The sequence below is a fragment of the Manis javanica genome, chromosome 4 (assembly GCF_040802235.1).
Source record: "Manis javanica isolate MJ-LG chromosome 4, MJ_LKY, whole genome shotgun sequence".
Lineage (NCBI taxonomy): Eukaryota > Metazoa > Chordata > Mammalia > Pholidota > Manidae > Manis > Manis javanica.
In genome coordinates this window covers 143785806-143813416 of record NC_133159.1, presented here as the reverse complement: position 1 = coordinate 143813416, position 27611 = coordinate 143785806, and the positions used below count along the sequence as shown (strand labels likewise).

The 27611-nt window shown below is 42.6% G+C and overlaps 1 protein-coding gene and 1 long non-coding RNA gene across 3 annotated transcripts in view; both read right to left on the bottom strand.

The window, feature by feature from the left end:
- Positions 1-9452, bottom strand: part of HEATR6 (HEAT repeat containing 6) — a 37982-nt gene extending 28530 nt beyond the window's left edge. The window contains exons 1-7 of one of the 2 annotated variants that reach the window (XM_037015472.2): positions 9225-9452; positions 6977-7084; positions 4664-4804; positions 4115-4230; positions 3167-3281; positions 1681-1782; positions 592-729 (exon numbers count right to left, since the gene is read on the bottom strand). In XM_037015472.2, coding sequence (XP_036871367.1) covers positions 592-729; positions 1681-1782; positions 3167-3281; positions 4115-4230; positions 4664-4804; positions 6977-7084; positions 9225-9431 — 927 coding nt within the window. In that variant the 5' untranslated portion in view covers positions 9432-9452. Of the gene's footprint in view, positions 1-591; positions 730-1680; positions 1783-3166; positions 3282-4114; positions 4231-4663; positions 4805-6976; positions 7085-9090 lie in introns of both variants that reach the window. The other variant, XM_037015473.2, reaches the window with a different exon arrangement.
- A 3258-nt stretch (positions 9453-12710) lies between these two features.
- Positions 12711-27549, bottom strand: LOC140849084 (uncharacterized). The gene is made up of 4 exons (XR_012130624.1): positions 27304-27549; positions 24622-24742; positions 13952-14052; positions 12711-12851 (listed from the first exon to the last, which is right to left on the bottom strand). It is a non-coding gene; the product is annotated as an uncharacterized lncRNA (long non-coding RNA).
- Positions 27550-27611: the final 62 nt, after the last annotated feature.

The window sequence follows — 27611 nt, the reverse complement described above, 5'->3', positions numbered from 1 at the left end:
TCGCCTTCTCCCCCAAATTCCTAAAAACACAGTCTATATGCTTAATGCTTAGCACAATGTCTGGGATATAGCAGATGTTCAGTAAATGTTGAATAAATGAATGAGTGAAAGGATTCTAATTATAAGCATTTTTATCAGGCATTATTACATTTCCAGATGCAATACCTTGGCCATATATCTGTATGCTCTCAGTTCTCCAACAGCACATGAGGGAGATGGCAGCTACCTGGAAAGGGTGGGAAATTTGGCAGTTGCAAAAGAAAACTAATGACACCTACCAGCTAGACTTTTACAGGATAAGTTTGTTGATCTGTGGTCTTGAGTATTTAGGGGATAAGGATACTTGACTTTGGGTATAAAGTGAATGCCTATTTTTATAGCTGTTAAATTGCCTAGACCTCTTAGAAGTATATGATGCTCTAACTTGTATTTTCAGCAGTCTGATGAATTTAAATGTGCTGTGCTAAAAACTTTAAATTGAAATCAAATTCAAGGTAAGACTTTGGCACAACAGTAATGCAAATCATAGAAAACACACAGCAAGCAATTAAAAGCAATCGACAACTAAAATCTAAATAGATATAAATGTACCACAGTTGGCCGAGAAGCACTGGATTCTGATGGCTGTGGTTGGATGGGTGGTCGCCCATCATACTGAGGAAGTGGAGTGGGGTATAACACCATAGGCATCTCTAAGTTCAGTCCAGGGAGTCCATGAAACATGGATTTCTAATAATTGTGATTAAGGAAACACAAATCATATAACAGAATTATTCACCATGTTCTAGAATCACACAGAGGAACAGACAATGTTTAGGAGCTTATTAAGGAAATTAAAATAGGACAGAAAAATAGATTTTCTAAGTCACTGAAGGTTTAAGGTTACAGAAGAGTTTAATCTCATCCAGCCTCCAGATGGATCTAGTTTGGCCACATCAGGTTAGGTTTGATTTTGGTTTATTTATTTACTTATTATTTTATTAATTTTTAAAATGTATCCAATTGTGCTATCCAATTATTTCACCTATATCTATCTATCTATATATTTTTTACCAAACATCATTTTTATTTAGCTTATCCATGTCTGCATCTAGCTATCTCTTTGGGAATAGGGGAGATGGCAGAGGGAAAGAATTAAAATTTTAGTCCTGATAAAGTTAAGTTATACATGACTTTGATCTGAGGCTAACACAAAGCTTCTTATTATTTCCTGGCTGAACTGAAGACATCTGTGTCCCCAGGAAGGCTGACCTGACTTTCTCACTGACTGCAGGCTCAGAAATCAAAGGATGGCAGCCTACAGACATATGTCTTGGTTGGCCTGCCTACCCCCAGGGGGCAAGAGCCCAGGAGAAGCCCTGGTTCTTCTTTTAAGAACAAATAAGTTCAAGAAAATCTAAAATTAAATTACTTGCAGACAATACCTCATAACCTATTCCCTTCTTAAGTTTAGATTCACATGTAAAATTTTAGAATTTTGATATATTTACTTTTCTTTTCAGAGCAATTATTTCCCGGTCTTAATTTTAAGTATGATTGAATATGAACAATTTATTCTTCTCTCTGGAAATACAATGCCCTAAGGCTAGGGTTGACAGTATAAAGTAGTTCTTATGCTTAGGGTTTAAGTAGGAAAGACACTATAATGAGGACTTGTAGTTTAAAGAGGAAATGCCTTACCTTCAGCACAGCTAGAAGAGCTCCAAGTTCATCAGTCTGTGTCAGTTTCATCTTCCCACCATTTAGAAGAGACTGTATACCTTTTAATGCATTTTGTAACAACTATGGGAAAAAGGAGACCAAGTTAAAAAGTAAGTAAAATTTGGCTGTTCAGTGATCAACTTTCCAGCATCACATAGGATGGAGGAGAAAAAGTCTTTAGGTGATGAAAAATCTTTAGACAGGAAAAAAAAAAGCAGAGATGAAGATCTAGAGATCTGATTAACTTATTCTTTTCTAGAATAGTGCTCTTAGTGAATAAGAGTGGTCATACGATACATGTTTATAATCAATACATACAAATAAAGAACAAGAAAAACGAGATGTTTAATGGAAAGTATGCAGCAGGAATGAAAAAGAGTGGTGGCAGAGATCAGAAGAGGGGAATATCTATAGTAACTTCAGCAGCTCTTAAAGGCAAAGGAATGTATCTGGGAGCAGGTTTCTGGAGAGAAATTTTGATCAATATTGATTCTTTTGACTCAGTAATCTCATTTCTAGAATTTTGTCCTTAAGAAAATACTCCCCACCTGGAAAAGATGTAAACTGTAGCTTTGTTTGAAATAGTGGAAACATTGAAAAAAATTGGATTTCCATTAATTATTGCAATTATATAAAAAGCTAACTGCTATGTGTGAAACTCAACAATAACAGGAAGTGCTTTGCCAAGCACTTTAAATGCTTTATTTCATATACTCCTCACAAGACCACCATAAGAATAGTTATGTCAGTTGTTGCATTTCAGAGATGAGGAATACAGAGGCTCAGGAAGTTAAGGAACTTGCCCAGATCTCTTAACTACAGTAGTTAGGAAGCATAAGGTACATTAATAGGTACTGAAAAGATGTCCAAGAGATGTTAAGTTTTAAAAGAAGAGAAAGTTGTGAAACAGCTTGTTTAATACAATACCATTTAAAAATTATAAATATGCTCATCAATATATTTAAAAAATCTGGGATATGTAGAACAAATAGCCAGGGTTATATCTGAGCAGGAGACCATGAAAAACTTTCACCATCTGTAATCTTTGAAATGTGTCACTCTGAATTTAAAACATGCTAACAACTTATCATATTTTCATCAGATTTTTTAAGATACAAAATGTTGCAGATATTGTTGAAAACCACTCCATTCTCTTCCATCTAAAAGACAGTCACTAGTCTGTAACTGTATTGCTTTTATAGTCAGGAGGGGGGAAAACAGTTTCTTTAAAAACCTCGAACTGCAAAACAAAACTAAGAGCAAAATAAACAAAAACAGTTTCTTATAATTTAAACATGAAAGATGTAAGTTCAGTCTTTTTTGATTATAAACATTCCACTTATGCCTGTATCTCTAGGAAAAACTAATGCAGCAACCAAATTAAACTGTTCAGTCTCAGCTTCTGTTCTATTGCTGCTTCCAGACACATCTGTAATATCCACAAGGTTAGTGGGAGTTCACCTACCATACAGAATGTGATATCATCCATATCAGATGATTTTGGAGACTGTAACATGGTCAAGAAAGCTTGGAAGCAGATATTTTGGTAGGGCTCCTCCAAGTACGGCTGACCTGGCACACTAAAACACACAGAGAGAGCAACTCAAACTCAGTCTCCTTTGAAATAGGGTTTGCAAAAGAACAAGAATTAAAAATAGCAGTAATGCAGACTATAATGGAGTTGGAATATACCCTTGAATGAAAGTGTATTCTGGAGGTATGTGCATTTCAGTTAATTAATTACTGCTGTGGGACAGGCACAAGGCTGGAGTGAAAAGAAGGAAGGAAGAATGGTTTCCACAGGAAAAAGTTACAGAAATTTACAGTGAAAGAAGTATGGAGAAAGAGAAATCCTTTTTAGTTCTGCTTTTGAGCTCCTAGAGGGAAAGAATGCAGGACAGGTCCTGTCAAGCTAGAATTGCATAGCAACCCTAGCAACTGGACAACATTACATCTGTTCAAGTCTGCACTGCTCATTTTCTGTTCCATGAATCTAGACTGGGCAGCTGGGATTGATTCCATTTTCTTAGAAGAAATTGGCTTTGACAGACAAATCTCATGATAGCTTAAACTTATTTGAAAAGATCCTTCTAGAACACTTAATATATATAGTTAGAATCTATGCAAGTAGAAAAGAAAACTTGACATACTGCCCATATATCACTTTTACCATACTTTAGGGATAAGGTCCTAGTCTATTTTTTCCTTCACTTCCTTCTAAGCTTTCTTTATAAGCAATAGTAAAATTAAAGATAAGCCACATAAGACAATATTATTAGCAAAGAACATGGAAAATGCAGAGTAATCTATTTTTCTAAGTTGGCTCTAGCTTCAGACACGCTGAACCACCAACGAAGGGCCCAGAAGAGGCCCTGTCTTATTACAACTGGGAAATTGGACTGGATCCACATACCTGAGACACAGGTTTGCCATACAATGTATTGCAGCTCTCCTAACTTCAGGGTCAGACTGAGCCAAGTCACTCAACTTCATCAAGAGTCCACTCTTGCCTAGCAAGTCTGGGAGGTACTAAAACAAAATTACAGCAATGTTGATTGAAAGGTTCCAGGAAAATATTGCTCTTAGAGACAGATTTCTTTTTTTTAACTAAATGGCAGTTAAGTACAAAAAGACTAGCTACTAGGTAAATCTTTCAGATAGGCAAAGATGCCAAAAACCAACAGTAAGCATCATCATTCCCAGCCTAGGTAGTTGCTGAAGCTCCCTCATCTTCACTGATGCTGAAGGGTAATGATAGCAATAAGGTTAGTATTTACCAAGTGCCAAGCATTTCACAAGCATTACCTCACTTTATCTTCAGAGGAACTATTTTACATTAGAGGAAACCAGGCTCAGAGAGGGTAAGAGTTGCTCAAGGTTACACATCTAATTAATGGCAGGACAAAACCTGTTGGTTCAGAGTCTTTCAAAGCAAAGACAGAACAAAGGAAAGAAAAACTACCTTTTGACATTTTGAGCCATTGCCATAAACCAGAGCTGCAAGGGCTTGAAGAATTTCCATGTGTGTCCAAGAACTGCACCGCTGAATAGCGGAAATAGTATATGCCAACAGAAAATCCAGGTTTTGTTCATCAACAATCACCTTTCAATAGAGGAAAAAATATTTAAGATCTTACTTCTAAAACAATATTTTTATCCTTTTCAGACGCGTATGCTCATCTGAATCAAGCTGTGTAAGGGAGAGAGTGCATTTGTCCATTTTTTTGTCTGTCAAAAAGATAGGCTATAATGACCTTCAAAGTTCAATCAAAACAGCCTCCTCCTTGCCCAAGGCCTTGCTCCCTTCTTCCCCTTTACTCCCTCCACTCTAAGTAGAACCTGGCAGTCCTTGTAACTTTTCCTTGAACTACCAGACACTGGCAGCTGTAAATCCACAGATATGTAGGACTCAATCCTTATTTCTTATTTCAACTAAATTGCCTTATACACAGTAAATACTCAATAATTGTGAATAAATATGTCTGCTAAATGCTACTATAAATACTACTATGTGTCTACCATGAAGTGGAGAATATAGCAGGAAAAGCTGGCATATCCCTGTCTTCAAGTAGTCCATAATCTCGTGGGGACACAGTAGGCTAATCCAAGTATGAATTAATGGTCAACTGAGATAAACTGTCATCAAATGTTAGAAAACTGGTTAGGGGCTGTAGGTGCCATAAGTGATCAGGAACTTTTTCAATTGCCAGTGCTACAAGAATGATATACCTGAGTATATATTCAGAAGGTACTCAGAAGCCACTACATCAGTTTACAAAATTCTAAACTTGAAACTAGACTAATTTCATTTAGAAGTCACATGCAGCAGACATTGCTGGTTACCTACCAGCATTCGTCATCTCTTCCCTTGCTGGCAGAGTACTGATTTTATTTGGTTGCCCACCTCTCCAACATGAGACCTGATAATAAATCCTAATTAGTTTAAGATGGTGGTTCTCTACTAGGGACCACCGTTTTCCCCAGGATACAGTTGGCAGTATCTGTGGACATTTTTGATTGTCGCAACTGGAGACATGCTACAGGCATCTGGTGGATAAAGGCCAAAAATTCTGCTGAAGATCCTGAAATGCACAGGACAGCCCCACAACAAGCTCCCACCCAAACTATTAATACTGCAAAGGTGGAAAACCCCTGACATAAGGGTTAAGCTGTGCACTGGAATCATCTGGGGAGCTTAAGCCCTCCAAGTGATTCTAATGTGCAAAGTTGAAACCCCTGGTTTAAGCCACTCATGCTAATAACATTCCCCTGATAAGACTAGTAGAGAGGAGTTCTTACATGACCAAGGTCTCCCTAGCCAGGCACCAGGGAAGGCCCACTGCAGGGTCTGTGGGACAAGTTTCCCCATTCTTAAATAAAAGAGACACAAAGCAAATAGTTCTTTTGCTTCTGCTGGGTGTTGATTTACTTTGCATGGGATGCCTAAATTGAGGCAGCTATCTTATGACTGTGAGAGATGTTAGCTGAGGAGAATCCATACACTGAGGATAGCAGAATGGAAAGATGCCAGTAGGCCTCTTATTATTAAGTTCCGCTAGAGCTGCCCTCCTTGGGGCTTGTGACATGAGATAATTTTTTTTTTTTTTTAGCTATTTTAAGTTGTCTTTTCTGTTTCTTGTAGCCAAAAACATCCTCGACTGCCCAATGTTGATTGATGTTTTGCTAATTACATTCACATACTCATGTGGTACTTTATGGTAACAGCCTCAATTTTTGAACTGTTCTTAAAAAGATACTAGATTTATTTAATAAATTGGAAAAGGTTCTTGTCAGAGGAGAGCTATAGTACAGACATTGATATAAATAACAGGGGTCTTTTTATACTAAATAAGTGTCTCCTTGTTCCCAAGCTACTTCTTAGTTTTATGAAGATCAAAAGTAGACCCCAAAAATGGTAGCTTTGGGAAAGGGGAAAAATAATGGTAGGAAAGGGGTAAGGGAATTATTTCAATTTATTCTTAGATATATCTTGTTTGGTCAAATCAAATTCCAGGAAAATTATAAGACCTGGGGGCATGAAGGATACTGCTTTCTTGAACAAACAGAAAGGAATACCTCTAAAGAACAAACTTCTAGATAATGCAGAATATGTTTTCGGCAGACATATATGTTTTAATGTCATTCATGGTAAAGTATTTGCTTTTTCTATAGCTTCTCAAAAGACTGGCCTATTACACCTTCCACAGATGCAGTGTTCAAAGGTACTTATTCTCAAAATTCATGATCTGAATTCTAAAGTTATATACATGATTACCTGCAATCTGTTGAGTAAATGGTGGATAAGCTGAGACACTTTGCTGACAAGATGATTCTGATTAAGAGGCACCAGTCGGCAAGCATGGACAAGAAGAGTGCTGACATCCTACCAAAAAAAAAAACAATGAAAATATGCCTGTCAGTCAAGTGAAGACACCCCCTCTCCACTGCCAAACACAATAAACAAAATAAACATGAGCGTCCACACTCAAGAAGATGAAATTTGAAACAGTAAGTAGGAAAAAAATGAAATGACAGCACAAAAACAGGACGTGGTAAAAAAGAATCAATACAGTTTTTGTGGAGCTAAAGACTCCAGTGTCTCTTACTAATGTAGACAGTACAATTAAACAACCAAACAAGGCCCCCAGAATAAAAAAGCACACACTGAAGTTAAAAATACCAAAAGCAAATGTGATTTTCAATGTCACTTGGAAAATCAGAAATGACACTTGTATGAATTTAATGTAAAATTAGAGAATTCTAAAAAAAAAGAGAGGAACCTATTTGCACTATCACGCTATTCATTCATCCATTGATGTTTATTGAATTAAAAGACTGAGCACCTAGTGTGCTACTAGGTCTTTGGGCTCCAAAGGAGAACATATTCCTGAACTCCTAGTCTAGTGAGGGAGACAGAAGTACACATAATTAAAGTGAATTAAGTGCTGCAAGAATTAAGCGCATAGTCTGTGGGTATGTTATATTCAGAGTGGTCTTGTGGAGGTGATTTTTAGGCAGAATCTGGAATCATGTGAAGGATAAGTAAAAATCTCCCAGGCACACAAGGCACTGGAAGATACTGCCAGCAAAGGAAATGGAGTGTGCAAAGACCTATGAAATACCAGCAGGAGGAACGGCAAATTTTAAATGACTGCACACAAGGCACAAAAGGAGGACTGACTGGAAAGGAACATATTTTTGGTGCAAAAGTATCAAATTATACAAATAAAAAGTCCTGGACTACTCCCTTAATTCCACTATGCCCTCTAGTGACATAACTACCGTTATGTTGTAAACTCTTCCATACATTGTTGTGAACTCTTTGCATGTATAAACATACATACATAGTTTTAAAACCTCCCCACCTTATATTGGTCTCATACTGTATGACTTTTTCTGTACGTTGACTTGCTTTGACCATTTACCAGTATGTACTGAAAATCTCAAATCAAAGTTTCACTTTTCTTACCAGATTTTTTTTTTCCCCCGCTAAAGAAAAGACCACTCTAGCAGAACAAAGAACGGTTTGGAGAAGGGCTGTACTGGAAGCAGGAGAGAAGTTGGAGGAGACGAGTGGAATCGTCCAGGAAAGAGTTATCTTGCCTGAGGCATTAGCAATAGGAACAGAGAAGGGATGGACTGAAGAATACTTACAAGAGAAAACCTGAGGATTCTGGACTGGATAAGATCTGGGAGGAAGGAAAGGGGAAGAGCTAGTGTCTATGTGACTTGGTGGACTGCACGTTTGTGTGTGTTGTGGGGTGGGACAGGTTGGAGATGGAATGTGTGTACAGAAATAATGCACCCATTTTTAGGAACTGTCAAGTTTGAAGTGCCTGTGAGGACGAGAAGGCAGTGACATGGCTGGATCAAGAGCTAAAGGAATTCAGCAAGTAGTATTCAAGGCCTTCTGTGTATGAATAGTACCGCTCAAAGTACTTGTAAAGAGAAAGGATGGGGGGAGCCAGCATGTAGGTGCAGAAAATGGCAGGGCCTTTGCGACAGAATTAGGTTCCAATTCCCAATTCTAGCTCTGCCTTTTGCCGTTATTATGACATTGGATCTTTATAAGCCTCAGTATCTTTATCAGTGAAACAGACCTACTAATACCCATATTCTAAGATTCCTGGACCCGTGCACGCTGAAGTACAGTACGTGGCCTGGGCACCATGTACTCAATAAATAGTAGTGAATTTTAGATACAAAGTGTTTTGGATGCAGATAGTGAGCTGGGGAACGGGAAGGTGGTACCAGAGAAGCCACCTGCAGTGTTATCAGAGCAGAAGTCATCAAGCAGGGTTTAAAAAGATGGGACTTTGCCAACACTGCAGGGACTTCCGGATAAAGGGGGGGCAGAGAATGTGCCACGGTCGGAGGAAGCAAACGCACCTGGAACTAAGTAAGGTGAAGCGGGCGTGGGAAGGGCGGGTTAGACAGACGGAGTTACCCGCTAGGGTCTCCGAAGGGTGGGGCCGGTGCCAACAGGCGCTGCCAGGCTCCTCCCGACTCGGCGCGCCGCCTACCTCCGGGGCCACGCCGCCGCCCTCGCTGTAGTTCTCGGAGATGAGCTGGTCGAAGAGCAGGTGGATCTCGGTGCGGGCGGAGCTGCTGCCATCCGGGCGCAGGGCGCAGAGCCTGGCGGACAAGCGGCGGAACCCATTATTCTGCTCAGGCGGCGGATCCGGCGGCGGCCTGCCGGGTAGACAGCCAGCGACCTGCACCGCCGCCATCTTTCCTACGTAGGACACCAAGGTTGTACTTCCGGGGCATCCCCCGGCCCGCAGCCCAGCCCCGGAAATGCTTCTTTTTAACGAAAGCCTGATGCTGGTCGCGTTCCAAAACCTTGGCGTCCTTCGGGAGACTTACGCCCTAGAAATACTTATCAGAAATTAGCTTAGAGACGTTTTCGCCACCCACTTGCCCTTGAGTCCTGATTGAAAAGTGGAGACTCGCTCTCCCAGTTTTTTCTTGGGCAGGGCTGACATTCCTGTTAAGTTGTAGTGTTAACAGATTCACGCTGGAGCTGGAGCGGGCCATTGTGAGTGGCAGTGACAGTGACAGAAACTGCTAGATCTACGATGTCCCTGTATTCTCACGTCTTATTAGAGCCCTACTTTTTTTTTTCCAGGTACAAAACCACCCTGAATAAAGGTATTCCTAGCATTCCTTGCAGCTGTCTGTGAAGCCTCCTGAAGGTCTTGAGACACCTTACCACGCAAGAAAAGTAGTTTGGGAGTGCAAACTGAACCGTATAAAATACAACCTACCAGAGAGTGACCTGGTTGTGATTGGACACCCCAAGATTTCCTGGAACCTTAAAAAGCAAGAAGCTAGAGAAGAAAATAGACATTTTAAAAGCTGTGAAAAGTTTTGTCACCCAAGAGGTCAAGGCAAATTCTCATCCATGGCTTTTAGGAAAACACTGAAGTCACCTGAATGTACATGTTTTATCCTGAGAATAAAACACCTCTCCGTTCAGCAATGATAATTGGGGTTATGCTTTAGAAGGGCTAGTTCTCTGAAGACTTTGTGTTTCTTTGGGGAGAAACACATTTTTTGTTTGAATGTAGATTTCATTAATGCTTGTATTATTACAGCTTATTTGGGGGATGTATGTTATGTGTGTGTGTGTGATATTCAAGTACTTGCTCAGAGAAGATTGGGAGCTGAGACATAGTCACTAATGTTTTAGTTTGAATTCTCCTAAAGCAGAGCCTCAGAGGAGGTTATGTGAGTGACTTATTCAGGAGTGCATGGGAAGAAAGGAAAATCAATACAATTGCATGCATTTGAATTTGCCATTGCAGGGGGTAAGTGAGTGCTCAATACTCAAGACTTTCTGAGAAGTCTTATAGAACGTTCTCAGAACATCACTCCTGGGAAATGGAAGCGGAAACGTATATCTGTCAAGACTTTGACCCCTATTGTCAAGCAGTGCCCCACCAAGCTTTAATTCTCCAGTGCTTCTGCGTTAAGCATGAGTCAGTGTGTGGTGGTTCCTTCAGGAGACTCTTGTTGCATAGTCAAAGAAGCCTTGAGGCAGAAACGAGAGGTGTGGTGTACTAGGGTACAAGTCCAAGGCAAGGCTCTGACAAGGTACCTTGTGCAAAGCGAGTAGATGCCTAAAATAAACTGGTTGCTGTAGCGATGATCACAATAAGAGTGTAAGTCCAAAAGTATTTGTGTCTGACACACTGGCCTAGAAGGATGTGTGAGACCTGATCATCACTATAGTGGAGGTGTTGTAGAAGAGGCTGTGGAAAGAATCTGGGTTTGGTGTGGCTCATCTTAGGTTGCAATATGGATGACCTTCATATAGTTTTATTCAACACCAAATAGCCCAGATATAAAATAGACCAATACCAATCTATTGAATTCTAATGGAACATACCCATGCTGGTGGCAGTGGGGTATCTCCATGGAAATGAACATTCCTACCTTGTAGTGATCATGAACTAAAAGAAGTACATAAAAGTTCTTGAAGGGCCTCTGCATCAGCTTGTGGTAGATGGTAACCTTCAAACCGTGGAAACTGACAACTTGCCAAAAGCACTCCCACAAAAATCTCACACATCCTCAGTCTCAATATTTTTATAATCTTAAAGTGACTGAGGGAGATTAAGGGATGCTAAGCCACTTTGCAGCCATTCCCTTTTATAAATTCTGCACAAGGTGATCTGGAGCCTTACCCTGGAATTTCTTTGATGTTTTGGAACCCTGTCAAGACTTCATTTTTATCACCTTAGCAATCTGGATCATCCTTACTAAAGTAGGCTTTACTTTACTCACCCACCCCCAATTCTAATTCACATCATATGTGTCCTTATTTATTTCCTTCACAACATTTACCATAATGTGTAGTTACCTTCTTTCTTTACTTGTTTATTATCTTTTTTTCCCTCTAGAATGTGAGCTGCATGAAGGCACAGACCCTCTCTGTCTGGCTCACTGTTGTAGCCCCAGTGCTAACACAGCACCTGGGACATGGCAAGCACCCCACAATATGTGTTGACAGAATGAATGAATTTACTATTTTTATTCAGAGCCCCCTACTTGCCATCTGTTAGTTAATGTGAAAGTCAAAGGGATGTTTGTGAAAATGCTTTGTAAATTGTAAAATTTATAAATCTTAGCTTCCAAATGAAGTAGATGTTATAATTTTCCCCTTTTAAAATTTAACTAGTTTAAAGAGAGCAGTTATAAGGAGTTTGGTTTGTCAGCATCCATACAGGCAGTAAATCAGCTGAAATCACACTACTGCCCGGCTGGTTGGATCTTAAGTTAGCAATCTGAAGAACATAGACAATAAATTATAGTCTATTACCTCCCACATTTTGCAATGGGAAAAATCAGAAGAGACAGCCTGGCTTTCAGTATTGAGCTGAACTAGGAGAGGATAGGAAGGAGGTTAGGCCTTAGATTCTGATCTGGAGTCTTCAAGAATTAAGACTAAGGGTCATCAGTCCATCTAATTAATAATAATAATAATAATGATAATAATAATAATAATAATAATAATAATTGTAGTTGACATTCAATGAATGTTTTCTGCATCAGGTTCTATGCCAAGCACATTACATGAACTAACATATTTTACCCTTGCAGCTCTATGAAGTATGTACTGTTGTACAGATGAGGAAACAGAAGCACAGAAAGGTTAGGACACTTACTGAAGCTCATACCATTGTGTAGAGGGCCTCGGTTTGAAATTCAGAGCTGGAGCTTCCAGCTATTATGCTATAATGCATAAGGTCTTGGAGTTTGATGTGGGATCAAAGGCCCTGACACTTATTTGCTACACCACTAAGCAAATTATTTTATTTTTCCAAACCTCATATGTAAAATGATTGTGATAATATACATAGTCTCAAGGTTATTGTAAAGATAAATTAGATGACGCTTGTGGAAAATATATCACAGTCCTCGTTGCATAGCAAGTGCTCAATGAGTGTCTCTCTCCCCCATTTCCTTCTCCACATCACTCCCCACCAAATAACTAATAGTGTGGGTACTTTTAACAATGATGATTTATTAAAAGACCCAACTCTTTTTACTTCCCCACCACATCCCTTGTAATCTCCATACACAGGCCACCATTTTCATCTGTCTTCCTGGGCAGGATCTCCAGTCACATCTTGAAGCTAGGAACTCTAGGGAGGGATGAACAATTATTATTAGAGAAAGATGATCTTAAGACAATTCCTCAGCAGAGAAATGGACACAGATGTTGTGCATGAGACCTGCTGTTCTGGGGCTCTGGACCTACAGAATGCAGTTGAGAAGTGACAGTTCCCAGTTTTCGGAATCAATAAGCATCTGCAAGGAGCTAGCAAAGCTGAAAGCATCCCAAGAATTGTGGGTGGATAGGACAAACAATATGTTCTCAATACAAATGGGTTATTTTAAATGTATATATTGGTTCTGTTGGTTTAATACCACTTAATTTATAACCAAAACTGAACCACAGTAGCTCCTACTTATGCTTTTTGTGTTTCACTTAGTGGCTTCTGAAAATAAAGAAATTATCATGTGAGGACCCTGACATATTTTTACAGAAAAGGGGTTCACATAGGTCAACATGAAAATGTGTACCAAAAGCTTAAAATGAGCCTTACGCTTTGGTCATCAATTATACCTCTTTAAATTTATCCCAGGGAAGATAAGGGGGGCATGTACACCAATTTAGTATTCATTACAGCTATATTAATAATATAAAAAAATAACAAATACATGAAACTTATATTAATGGAGGTTCCCAAATATATGAGCATGGGTGGACTTCCATAAAACTATTAAAGATGATGGTATAGTAGCATCAGTGTTGATATTAAAAGTTGCTCATTAGTTACTTCTAAGTGAAGTAATCAAGAAATCAAAATAGCTACAAGATTATCTCATTTTAATGTATATATTATGTATTTATGTATGTGTATGTGTAAAACATGCACCAAAATGTTAAGCAGATACCATTTGGGGATGGAGAATTGTGAGTGATTTACATCTTCTATTTGCTCAAATAGTCGAATTTCTCTCCAGGATATGCTGAGTAATGAAATTATTTTAAAGGTTTGGAAACCATCATCCTGTGATAGATGCTTCTTTTTCTTGAGATGGGTAGTTGGAAAGGGAAAGGCCACAGAGAAACAAGCTTCTGTCCCACCCATTTCTGGAGAGTCCCATCAGGGGTAAGTACACAGCCTGCCTAGCTTGGACGAAGTTTGAGGAAGCAGGCAGGGCCTGATGTTTTTACCTGTATTTAGTCTGAGACACAATCATAACCACACCCGTTGCTGATGCAGTGCTGTCCTGGATCACAATCCCAGTCACCACTGCAGATGTTGGCACAGATGCCTACGTGAGAACAGACCAGTGAAAAACCACCATGCTTTAGACGCAGGCACTGAAGAGGACAGCCCTTGATTAAGGAGCCAATTTTTTTTTCTTTAGGTTAATAAATAATGTAATTTACAAGTCATTACTCACAGAAAAATACTTAATATCTTACATGTTTCATTTAAAAACAATGCATTTACATAACTGCAATACAGTAAGGCCTACTTTAAAGAAAAGGGTAATTGTGTTTATGGAAAGGAAGTGCAAAGAAGCCCACTTAAATGTTCTCACTTCCTTCCTCTGCTGGGACGGGCAGAGAAGGGGAGACTCACGTTTACCAAATGCCATCAAAGGTGTCTTGCATGCTGTGCAGTGAGTCTGCCTAGCTCCATTTTGTTGGTGTGGCAGCTGGGGCACAAAGAGGTGACATGCCCACTAGTGGGTATAGAAGTGGAGTTCAGCCCAGACCTGCTTGGCCCCTAAGCCAAGCTCCTGCTGCCATCCCACATGGTGAAACTGACCCTGAGGGGAAGAGCATATCACCAAATTTTGAAGAGTCACTCCTGACCTGAGTGGAAGCACAACAGGTGCCCAGAGCCTAGAAGTTAATCTTTGAGGCCCAGTGAGGTTAAGTCCAAGAAGCTGGTCAACACCCTACAGCAGCTTCTAGAAAAATATATAAAGAGCTCTGGATTAATGTGTGCTGTGGCTACTCAGCTATTATCAGGAGTTTCTCTACCTGATTCTGTCTCTGGACCTCTCTGGGCTTGTCTCCTTATAAGTAAAATGGAGCCCTTGGGTCCAACAGGGGAAATGAAGTTTATTCTCCAGGGTCAGCTCCAGTGAATAGAGATGGGTATCTGAAGCAGTGCTGAGGAGCCTGGCAAGCCCTGTTCAGGCTCAAAGACAAGGATGCTATGATGATTAGCAATGTCTGAGGGTGAAAAAAGGGGGCCTGGTGGGATGTCTACAGTATACTTGCAGACCTCAGAGGAAATTAATTCGATCCCTCCCTACTTCTATTCGCTCTTGTTGATTTATGGTGAGAACGTTGAAGACTTCTTGTCTCCACTCACAGCAGTTTGGTTACACATTACATCTGTTGATTTCTTACTATGTACAAAGTATAGAGATCAATTATTCAGATGTAAGGCAGGGTCATTACCATAAGGCAGCTAAGATTCTAACAATGGAGATAAGACTTTTGTTTAAATCGCTAAAAACAAAGAAGGATGTGACAAGTGTCCCAAGAGAGGTATATCCAAATGGCTTAAAGGGGCTCTGAGGAAAGAAGTCATTACTTCCAACTAGGTTAGTCAGAAACACTGAGTTGTGAAATACAGAAATCTTTTGAAGGCACAACTGAGAGGGGTGGTAGAGTCTTGAAAGAAGAGAAAGAATTACTAGCAAAATTTCACAAGGCAAAAATGCAATGGGGCCAGGACTAGGGGCAGTGAGTGAGGCGCCTAGGGTCCACAGTTTAAGGAGGCACCAGCCCAATCCCGAGAGTGAGCACCTCCTTAAATTTAGCACCAAATGCACCTCATCTCCTCACTCCTCAGCCTGAAACACAAGAGATACAAGAGAAATGGCACATGGAAGGCCAGGTAAGTATTAGGGAATGGTTAGAAATTAAGCAGGGGAAGTAGACAAGGCAGATCTTGAGGACCCAAGGAGTTTGGGTTTCATTTGGTAGGCCAAGAGAGGGCTATGATTGCAGTTTGGTTAAGAAGATTATTCTGGTGTGAGAGCATAGAATGGACAAGATTCAGCAAGCAAGCAAACTTCAGAAGGAAGAGAGGGTCAGGAAGAGCTGTTAGGAAACCACTGAGTTGGCCCAAGCAGAGGGTAATACAGTGTGGCAATTGGGAGTGGACAGGAAGGAACATATGCAAGAAACAATTTCAAAGAATGGATGGTATCTGGAACCCATTTAATGTGAGGGAGGAGAGCAAAGAAGAAAGAGGAGTAAGAGTTGAATTCAATAATATTTAGGGAGAAGAAGATACAGTGAAGATAATTCAGGAGAGAACTCTGAGGATTGATGGAGTGGTGAACAATGTCAGATGCTACAGATTAAAAACTGGCTTCAGAGAAGAGTTAAGAGATTTGTGACTAGGATCTGAGACAGCAGTTTCAGGAGACTGGTGGGCGCTGGAATGACCATGATCAGTCTTCGAGGGATTAAGGAATGAGGAATTATGGGGCAGCAAGGGCAGAAAATTAAGATTACTCCTTCAGGAATGTTGGTGGTAAAAGGGAAAGAGGAGATCAAGATGATTCATGTTTAACAAGATTAAGCAAATATTTTCTCTAGGTGATCCATCCTACCTGTAACAGTAGACAAAGAAACAGATGGAGAGAGAGATGCTGAGGAGATGGAGGGTGGCTGATGAGGCAACAAAGGGGAATGAATAGACAGTGCAGATGGAGGGGTGACCCAGGGAAAGGAAGTGGGAAGTGAAGGCAGCTGGAGAGAGATTCTGCAGTCAAGAAGGGTCCCTGAAATGGCTCCTAGACTGGAATAACTTTCCTTCTCTTTCTTCCCCTCAGCCCCCTGCACACACTGGGCCCTGATGATTCATTTTTAACAACTCCCTCATTCAAAGAACAGGACTGTCTTCTGCCTGGACTCACCCAAAAGTTGCTGTGGTCTCACTGCAGCCAGAAGCTCCTGTACCTCCACGGTGAAGGTGATGAGGATCACCAGGAGAAGGAAGCTTCCCAACTTCATGTTGCTGTTGGAAGTCTTCAGTAAAACCACAGCAGGGCTGAGAACAGCTGAAATGTATGCCCTTCTGCCTACTGAGCTGGAATGCAAGGCTGAGGTGGGACTAGAGACTGTGAGTGCTTAAGCCCCACCCAGGAACTGACATTTCTAGAGAACACACATCACATGTACCCTGCGGTAATGATCCATTACTACCTAAGCAAATCCCTGAGCCAAAGGAATACTCTCCTCTGAATGACAAATGTGACCCCTAAACCAGGAAAGCAGTGAGTGAGTAAGAAAAAAGATGGGGCGGGGTGGGTACTTTTATTATGTACTTTCATTCACTCATTCATTTTTTCAACACAAATATTAAATGTCTTATATGGACCAGGCACATGCTGTGCATGAGGAATATGTCTTGTAGAAATTATGATCTAGGAACTAGATGCTAGCTAGCAAAGGCACAGTCTGCTCTCTCCCCATGGCCCCCTGTTCCAGGCCCTGGTGCCTCTGGCATTGAGGGTAGGGAGAGGTAGTAGGACAGCCAGCAAGGATGCTCCTAGGTCACCTGCTGGTGGTAAGGTGGTGACCTTAGTCTCCTTATGGCTTGGTCTGATTCTCTCTACTGATGGGCACTGAGGCAGGTGTGGTGGTCTTTGCCTGTATATGTAGTTTTCCTGGCAAAGCATTCCACTTCATCTTGTCCACCTTCACTTCGGAGGACTCACACTCCCGATGTACATGTTAAGCTCCTCCAGGATCTCTTACACGTTGCACTGTGATGGGAGTGGGGTGGCACTGCAGGAACCAACCAGCTGGGGAGTGAGATTTCACTTCCCCCTTCTTGTAGGCCCTCCTAACCTGGATGAGTGATTCTCTGAAACACACACTCCCCTTGGTTTGGGGACTAATATGCCCTCTTCCCTTGCCAATGGCAGCAGGCTGGGGGTAGGCATGTATAACTTTGGGCCATGAACACTGCGTTTTGTAAGAGGTCTTAATGTAAGATAAGGAAGACGGGGCTGGTTGGGAATGGCAGGACCAGTCTGCAGCCTATTAATAAGGTCCTGGGAAAATGGTTGACTTCTCTTTAAAAAGTGGAGTACTTGGTGTTTCACCAGGGGTCCTGGTTCCTAATTCTGGGACTACAAGAAAAGGCCCTCCCTGTTATATTTCATTTGTCACAGTTCTTGAAGTTACCAAATTGAGGTCCTTTGGGCAAATAACTGACCTCATAAATTGCTAATATCCTTGGGTAGTATCCTAGAGGTCCAGTGATAGGTTATTCATAAAGCAATTTTGCAACTTTTCTTAACTCAATTCTACCTATTCCAAAGCTGAGATTGGTTCATGTCCAATTTCTATAACAGAAACCTTTACAGACCCTGTAAAGATTAGAGTGATGTTCTCCATATATAATTCCAAAAAAATGCTAAAAATCCAAAAAGTATTTTTTGAAATTGCGTAAAACTCAAAGGTATGTTGAAATTAAAGTTGTTTCTTTTTAGCTATCCTCTCCTTTGATTTTATTTTGGGTGCCCTATTTTGCTGGTGCCCTAAACACATAGTTTGTCCCTTGGGTTGCTCAGAGTTGAAAGAGGACTTCAGAGCCTTGGCACTGGGGACCCAGCCTGCTCCCCTGTCCCCTCCCTTGCTCCTCATCTCTTAGTTCCCAACCACCCAGGCACGTGGGGGTCTCTGGTTGCTGCCCCTTGCTAAGTACTTCATGCTTGCATAGTCCAGTTCAGGCTGTTCATTGAACTTGGAATCCCTTTTCCCTTTCTTTCTCTGCTGTGTCTAACAATGCTCAGCATGAATGCCACCTCCAAAACTGTCCTCAATCCCTGCCCCTGAGAGAGGTGACTTTTTGTATCTGTCTGGTTGTAGCACTTAGCACACTACATTGTAGTTAATTATTATTATCATTATTTTTATGTTTCTTTCCTGTGAATATCCTGATGGCCAGGATAGAGGAGAGGTCTTATTTATCTTTTGTCTTCCATGCTCAATTATGGGTGTCTATTCTGTTCAAATAATTAGTAAATGAACACATAGTAAAGAGAGTAATAAATGAATGGAGTGTTTACTGAAGGGAAGAGTGGGGCATAGAGAAGAGTAGGAGAGTAGGAGGGATTTTAGAGCACAGAGTTGAGGATGGGTCTGAATAGGACCCAGAGTGGGGTCCTTTAGTTGTCAAGGTGGAAGCTCTATAAAGGCCCTAACATCCAAAAGCACATGGCTTTGGAGCTAGATAAACCTCCACTGGAATCCATCTGCGTGGCTACTTCCTGGATGTTTGACAGTGGGCAAGTACTAATATTAGTGAATTTAAAATCGCATCCAGTTTTTTGAAAACAATTTTTTGCTCTCCTATGTGCCATGCCTTGAGCTAAATGCTGGGGATGTGGTACAAACAAGGTGGGCTTGCTGTTACAGAGAAGGATAAATAAATTAACATTCTACAACACCCATGTTGGCATAAGAGACAACAAACTTGAAGTGGAAACCAACTGTCACATGGCTCCCCCAGGCCCACCAAAGGGAATTCCATTGGCATTTAACTTGACTCCCGGCCTGCTCAAGAATGAATCAGCAACCCTTGAAGGGTTCCCCACTTCTTGGTATGTGATCATCTTCCCTAGATGTAACTTGGGGTGCAGCTATTTTGTGCTTCCAGTTAAACAGACATTTAAGCCTTGTTGGTCTATAACACCTAAAGAAACTTAATTTTGTCTTGTGACTAAAAAGCTTAACAAGACCCCTGCCTGAAGAGATGCTCCCTCCCAGATGTGAGCCAAGCAAGTAACAATTCGTAAATGCACTTTATTGGGCACTTGCTTGATTTCAGGCTAAGATCTTTACAGACATCCTAACATTTTAATCCTAACAAGGCTGTGAGGCATTTGTCAGGACTCCAACCGCCAAAGGGTGGAAGAGAGTATAAAGAAGCAAGGGTGTAACCTCTGCTTCTCTCTCACAGCCACTTCATTTTTCTTTCTCTGATGACCATCTTCCTCTGTTTCTCAAACCATATGTTGTAGGATATGTGACCACCCCTGAGCCCCAAGTTCAAGATCAATCTAGAAAGTAATAGATTTTTCTCAATTTCAAATCTAGAATGCTGGGAGAAAGAGTATGCTTGGCCTGGTTTAAGTTGGATATGCCCTGGCCCCCACCCTGACTGATAACCCAAACAAAGCAGCTGAGGGCTCTGTGTATGTGCATGTGTGTCTGTGTGTGTGTGTATGTGTGTGTGCATGTTTGGGGATATATTCAGGGAGCCATTGTAATTAGAAGACACCCCACAGGGTTTCCAATACAGACAGGCATAATTATTGCCATTTTACAGATGAGAAAACCAAGTCACAGAAGGATTTAGAGACATACCCTAAATATAGATCAAACTCCAAAGACAGTGCTCTTAAATAAGACACATTACTGTCAAGCTAGGTCCAAATTCTTAGAAAATAGTTTTGACTCTTCTCTGGAGCACAGAGAAATGAGCTTTTGAGGACACAGGGATTCATTCTCCTTCTTCATGAACGCTCAGACTTCATTAGCAAAACACAACTGCTTTGAGCTAAGCTGCCTTGCAATAGAGGATTCTGAATGCTAGTCAGGTAGGGCTAGCCACCTCAAACTGCAACTTCAGTTTTCAGAGAGCTGAGGAACAGCATGTGGCCCTGACTCCTAGCTGTTTGCATTCTGTGAAAATAAGACCAATACAAGTATAGCACAGTGGGTAACAGTGAGGATTCCAGAATGTGATGGATCTAGCTTGCCTCTAGCTGCACTACTTGCTAGCTGTGTAAACTTGGGAAGATTAATTTCCCTCTCTGAGCCTCACTTCATCATCTGTAAGGCAGATATCCTAATTCCTACCTCACAGGGTTGTTGGGCAGACTGAATGAACATGTATGGACACTTACCTACTCTGGACATAGTCCTCAAAATGGCAGCTACTGTTATTACAATTTCTATGAAAGGGAGTCTATGTCTTTCTATTCCCTGAAGCAGGGTACTTACAGAGCTTGTGCAAAAGTGTATTGGTTCATTAAGGAAATATCACACAAAAAAAGAGGAAACAGAACCTGTCCATATTTTATTCTTCTAGAAATTATAAACTAAGCCATGAAGAGACTTCAGGGCTTAAGCAGGTTCTACTTCAGTTCAATGGCTACCTGTGGGTTCATGATCCCACACAGAGATCAAGACATTGCCCAGCTACTGAAGTTTCAAGGGTAAAGCTTTCTGTAGAAAATCCTTATCTTAAAAACCCTTATCTGAGTAAGGATACTGATCTGGCATTATCCAATCTGTATCTTCCACTATTTAAGTTTCCTAAGGGGCCCTTTCTGGATTAGTGGCATCATAAATAGCATAAAGTACTAAAGTGAATGCACATGAAGCTCTGAAAGTAATCCTGGGGATTCTAGGAGACAAAGTGAGGTGCCTCCCTCAAGTTCCTTGTCCATCCTTTATGACACCTAGACATTACTACAGACTCTCTCAAGGTGAGGGGGTGCACAAATGTTTGCTCTGAGGACCATTAAGACTCTTGGCTCTGTTTGCACAGGGAAGGAGGAAGATGTACTGTAGATGAGTGAACACCACAGCGTGGGCTCTGGGACTGACTATGGAGAATGAATGAAGTCAAGCCTTCCTGAAATGAACCCAGGCCTTCCAAAGAAACCCTGCAAAAATGAGAGTCTGAGTTGACCACACAACAGCTCTAGAACCTGGATGTGTGGCCCCTATTCAGTCTTGACAAGGATCTGACTGGCCCTGCTGGGACTTAGGGTCTCCTGTGGCCCCCTCCTTTCTCACTCTGGCCTTTGGCCGAGACTGGAGTTTTGCATCCTGCCTAGGCTTCCAGGGTTTATAGGGTTTGGGCTTTGCTGCATTGGTTGGAGCAGCCTGCAGGGATTCAACACTGGAAGGAGCTCTAAGAAACCAAAATGGACTTCCTTCTGATTGGTGCCTTTCCTGGGGACAATGGCCAAGGCCATGGGGAGTCTCAGGGAAGCAGGAGAGGCAAGCAAACAAAAATCAGATCTGAAATCAATTTTCAGGTTTTCTTTCTGAAAACAAATTTTCAAATTCTTCACTCAAATATCTTTAAGAAACCAGAATGTTGAGGGGCAATGAAGACTTACATATTTGTTTCAGGATAGTCTAGATCAGGGACCAGCCAACTACATACTGCCGGCCAAATCCAGCCCCCACCTTGTTCTGTACAGCCCATGAACTAAGACTGCTCTAGTTCATGACTGAGGGTATCCACAAGGGCTGCTATAGAAGGGACAGCAGCATGCAAAGGGGGTAAGACTTAATTCAATTCCCTGTAATCCACAGTTATACACCAGGAGAATCAAATTCCACACTGGGGAATTAAAAGGACTATGAGTGGGCTTTATGATGCCCACCTTCTCCAACTCCTACAGAGTTTCTCCAATTTCCCTGTGTCCCCCAGGCAATTTCTATTGCTTAGTATTTGTCAGAGCTACAGGTGGATGCTTAGCATGTCCCCTCAGAACTGCCTTTACCACACTTACCCTCAGTCTGAACTCACCTGCAGTGGTCTGTAACCACAGGCCCTGCAGCATATCCACCCCCAAAATATATTCAGGGGTGAGAGAAATGTACATGGTATACTCCTTTGGGAGGTAGAAGCCTTATCCCCAATGGGATTTGCACTTTCTTCACTCCAATAGCCATCTATCACAGCAGGGGTCCCAGGAAAATGCTCATAAAAAGTTGCCATAAATCAGAGAACATTCAGCCCCTCTGTCCACCAGCACTAGGACACATTGTACACTCATGGGGGACCAATGGATTGCTAATTCTACATGTGGCCTCCAGTCCCCACCTCGTCCCCCAGGGCAGGGGCCTTGACCCCTCCCTCAGTCGAACTGCAATGCCAAATGATCCGCCTGTCGGGGCAAGGGCCCAGGCAGAGCCTGAGTGCCATCCCCCAGGAAGTCTTGCAGGGACACATGCTGGATATGGGGCTTTGCCTCCAGCTTCTGTGTCCTGGACCTCAGAGGCTAGAACTGCTGCTCTGGCTCTAATTGGTGCCACAGTTCTAACAAGATCCTATTGGACTGCCCATCAAGTTTTTCTTTCACTACCCGGCCTTTATCAAATCAACTCACATCTAGGTCCTCGAGACTTCACAGGGCCCTTTGCACCTCTCCTTTCAGTCATAGCTCATACTTGCTTCTGTGCTCTTACTGTTTCAACCTCCCACAGATTTCCTAAAGTGGGGTGGGGGGTGGCAAGAATAGTCCCTAGGGACCCAAAGAGAGATGGGGAGCTATATGGAGCACCATTTCTCATTCCCATGGTGAACAACTCCTCATTGGGGCCTGAGGGTCCATATTACAGATGATATTTTTCATGTTCAATTCCCATAACACCTGCTGGAGTTCTGCATACATTTTTCCAGCTAGTGGGTAACTATGGTAAATCATCCTAATTAGGCTAAACTGTCCTGATGGCTGTTGTCAGCGAATCCAAAAGCACATGATTCCTTGGGGTATGACAGGCACTGTGCCACCACTGCCAGAGGGAAGGGTGAGTCATCAGGGAAGCAGTCTATGCATTTCAGAACCCGACATAACAATGTTTTGCACCCCCATATCCCAAAGACACAAAAGCCATGCAGGCAGAGATTCTGATGGCTTCTGCCAAAACCAGATGCTCATGCCCACCAGCTCATCCTTGGTATAGGGGTGGAGCTCAGAGTGCTCCACAACCTGGGGAGGGGGCTGCTCCTCTCCCTGTGGAGCCCATGGCTGTTGTTTTTATTTTCGTAATTACAATTGGGTGGGCCTTTAATACCAGAGAGGCCTGTGCCTCAGGTGGTGGCCTTGGCAACAGCTCCACCCTTGGCCCCAACCCCTCATCCTTCCCTGACGTCTCCTCCACCATCTCCGGGGTTGAAGGCACCCCTCCTTCCTCCCCCTCTCCCATGCCTCCTGCAACACGGATTCTCCTGCTGCCTCCTCCCTCACTGCTGCACAACCTGTCTTCTCAATAACCATTTCTCTTAAGGCATCCCATAGGTCATTGCCCAGCTCCTCCAAGCAACACTGATGTGTGTCTCCTTAATGACCCTTTCCAATATCTCAAGAAACAAACATCCCACAGTCCCAGCCACCACATGGCCACTCAGGGCCTCTAAGCAGTCTTCTATCTCACAGAGGGCTAATTCCACAGCTTCCAGTGTCTCCCCAGAATTGGGGAAGGGCCCACCCTAGACCAATTCCCCACTAGGGGCTCCCCAAGTGGAAACCCTACAGATGCGGGGTTACTAGGAGAAGCTGCATCATCCACCACTGTCAGAGGGAAGGGTGAGTCATCACCCCCCACTGCAACAGCCAATGGGGCCTCTCCACCATCCACAGGGGGGATTCTGGGTATCTCCCCACCATATCTAGGGGCAGCCCACCCAAACGTCACACCCATAAAGACAGATTTCAGGTTCAGAGATCCTGCCAACTATGCCAGGTGTAACTCTGGGGGAAAAATATGTTCCCAGCCCAGTGCAAATAACTTTTGAAGTCAAAGGGAGAAATAAAGTGGGACAAACTCATTTATTACTTACAAGCAGTTGTCTACTGCTGCTCACCTGTGTCTCTGGTGACCTGGCTGCAAAGAAGCCAAAATACCTCTCTGGTCCAGGTGCCTGCTTGCTCTCCACCTCACCCCCACATAATCACCTACTGATATGGAGATGGACTACTACCCTCCACCCCTTGGGAACACCTACTGATATGGAGATGCACTAAGGCCAGGTGAGAGATTCTGGAAATATTGCAGTTTTACCCACAATTTCTCCCAGCCACTACCCGCAGTGAGTCTCTGCTTACCTCCTGTGCTCTAAGGCCCCATCACTTTGGCACATGCAGGGCTCTTCTTTTTGTTAACTTCCTCTTTTTGTCAAGATCGAGCTCAGATTATTACCTCCTTTCTCAAACTCCGTCAGTGTCCCTAGATAAATGGAAAAAAGAAAAATGACAGAGTGGCCCTGCTGACTCTGGACCACTTCCTGGGAACTTTGTGCCCTTGTCACATGGCTTTTTGTCTGATGGTCTGTCTCCCTGACTAGACTGAAAGCATTGGAGAGTGACATTTCCATATTTGCCTTTGCATTCAGGCATGTACCGCACAGCAGCTGCTCAATGAATGCTGTTCCCTTTACTTTCCCTCCCTCTCCCAAGCTATCCACCCTATTTTCAGGCTGAAATAAGTTTAAAGTCCATGGAAATTGGGAAACTGTATTGACATGTGAGCTAAGCCCTGATAAAACTTCACTTTCTGTATATCCAAGATCACTTAGTCTCTTCTGAACTCAACTGCTTAGCCTAGTTCTTTTCAGGGAAACCAGGACAGTGAAGAGTTCAGATCAGGTGGACAGAAATCCTGGATTAAGTGAGACAATACTGCTTCTCCTCATTTTCCTAAGGAAGACCAGAGAGGCATTTTCCCCCTGTGAACAAAATATCTCTGGGACTGTTTGGAATATTAGGTAGAAAGATAGACATGAACAGCTGGAAAGGCTAAATAAGGCCCAGGTAGGGGGTCCCATGTGAAGACAACAACAGCTTTGCAGGGAGAGAACTTCCTTCCCAGCAAGATCCCAACAGCAGCACAATCCAACAGATCTAAGGACCGCCCAGATCACAGCTCATCATGGGGAAAGGACACGCTCACTGAGAGCAACGACTGCATGGAAAGCCCTGTGGATCAAATAACTGCACCTTGTCAGTAAAGAGGCGCCTCCTAGCCAGAATGCAATATATAGGCCTCCCTCCTAGGGGGTCAAGGCCTTGTCTGCCTCGACTCTGGCCCGCTACCCCCGCTTGGAGCGTACTCCAGTAAAACTTCTGCTCTGCTTTGCTACTGTGTCTCTGCCTTTCAATTCTTTGTTGCAGAGGGAACCAGAAGTGAGAGGAGCAAACCCAATCTGTAACAATTCCTATGCCCCGCCTGGGGAGGCCATGGAACATTGGGGTTATAAGATGTGCTATATGCAAAGCACAGGCAGTTTTAGAAACAGTGACAAGCATATATGGGAGACCAAACCCAGCAGGCTAAGCAGGGAAATCTATGTGGAAAGAAATGGGCAGAGAGCTTAGGGTGATGGAGGTTGCAGTGGTCAGCCCACCCATTTTTGTCAGGGCTTCTTTGGGAGCCTTAGGTTTGTCCTATAACTCAGGTAAAGTCTGAATCAAAGGCTCCGATCCCAGAGCCTATTTCCTAGCTGTATTTGTGATATAATGAGTTGTCAGAAATATATATTTGCTCATTCAGATGACCACTATATAACTCTCAGATACATTTGGTCTTCATCCACAGTTCCAGAAAAATGCTTCAGAGCCACAGATTTCGAATGAGTGTCTTGTTATGTTAATGGTCTTCTAGACCCCACCCAAGGGTAGGAGTTGGTTGCCAGGGGAACTAACCAAGTGCATAGAGGGTGGGAACACTCAGCCCCCAAACCTCAAGCTCTGGGAGGGGAGAGGGCAGAGGGCAGAGGGGTTTGAGGTTGAATCAGGCAATGGCCAATGATTTAGTCCACCATGACTATGCAATGAAGCCCTCACGAAAACTCACAAAAAGGGCATTTTGCTGTCTCTTTCACTTGCATCCTGCTTGTTTGTCCAAGAGAGCTTCCACATGCCACCAAGCCAGACCCCAAAGCTCCATGAGAATAGAAGCTCCTTTATTTGGGATCTTCACATATATATCTCTTCAACTGGCTATTAACTTGTATCCTTTACAGTGTCCTTTCTTAAACTGGTAAGTAAATGTTCTCCAGAGTCCTGTGAGTCATTCAAGCAAATTAACTGACTCTAAGGGGGAGGCTGTTAGAACCTCTGCTCTGCAGCCAGTGGGTCAGAAGCACAGACAACAGCCTGGGGATCTTGACCAGACTCTGGAGTGGGGGTGGGGGTGGAGGGCAGTCTTGCTGGACAGAGCACCTAACCCGGGGAAGCTGGTGCTGTCTCCAGGCAGATAGCACCAGAATTGAGTTTTTGGACACCCTACTGGTGTGTGGGAAAAGCCCCTTCCCCACACACACTGGAATTGGGTCCAGGAAGCAGAAAGAAGTTGATGTGGAGCTCAGTGTCCTCACTCCTAATCACGTCAACAGAAGCTGGCATTTCCTGACTCATGCCACTTAAAGGCCCACATCTTAAAGGTCAAGGTCACTCTCCTGATTTAGGCATATGGCTCTGCTAGATGGCGTTGTATTGCCTCACAATGGGGTATTCCCACACTTGCTCCTCCTCGTTCTGTGTCTTGCCCTAATAAAGGCTGCTCCAACAGGCCTGCTATGTGCTATGGGCTCATTACTTTTTTGCTTGGCTAAAATCATATTCACAGAATCCTTGAGAAAATATTGTCATGCCCTGTGCCCTGTCTGGAGACATAACTGTGGTAGAAGGGAAGGCGCTAGCTGGGAGGACCTTGATTCTAATTTATTGGTATCCTGAGTGCTTTGTACTCATAAGTTCATTGCAATGCACACATATGGTTCTGCTAACCTGTGGAGGGTCCACAGAATGCCTTAAATGGGAAGAATGACGCAGCCTAGTAATGCCACAGTTTATTTTGGACACAAGCTTTTAGAAAGTCGTCACTCCACCATTTAAAATCTTCATCTCCTAAGGCTGCAAATCCAGGGATAGGGGATAGCCAGGAATAAGCAGTGAAAGAGTCTTGCTCTTATGCCAAGAACTGGATTCATGGATTCATGAGAAATCTTCTGGGGCTGGCCTCCAGTCCACCTTTCACACGTTGACAGAACCACCCTTCAAAAATATAAACTTGGTTATGATATTTCCTTTTAGAA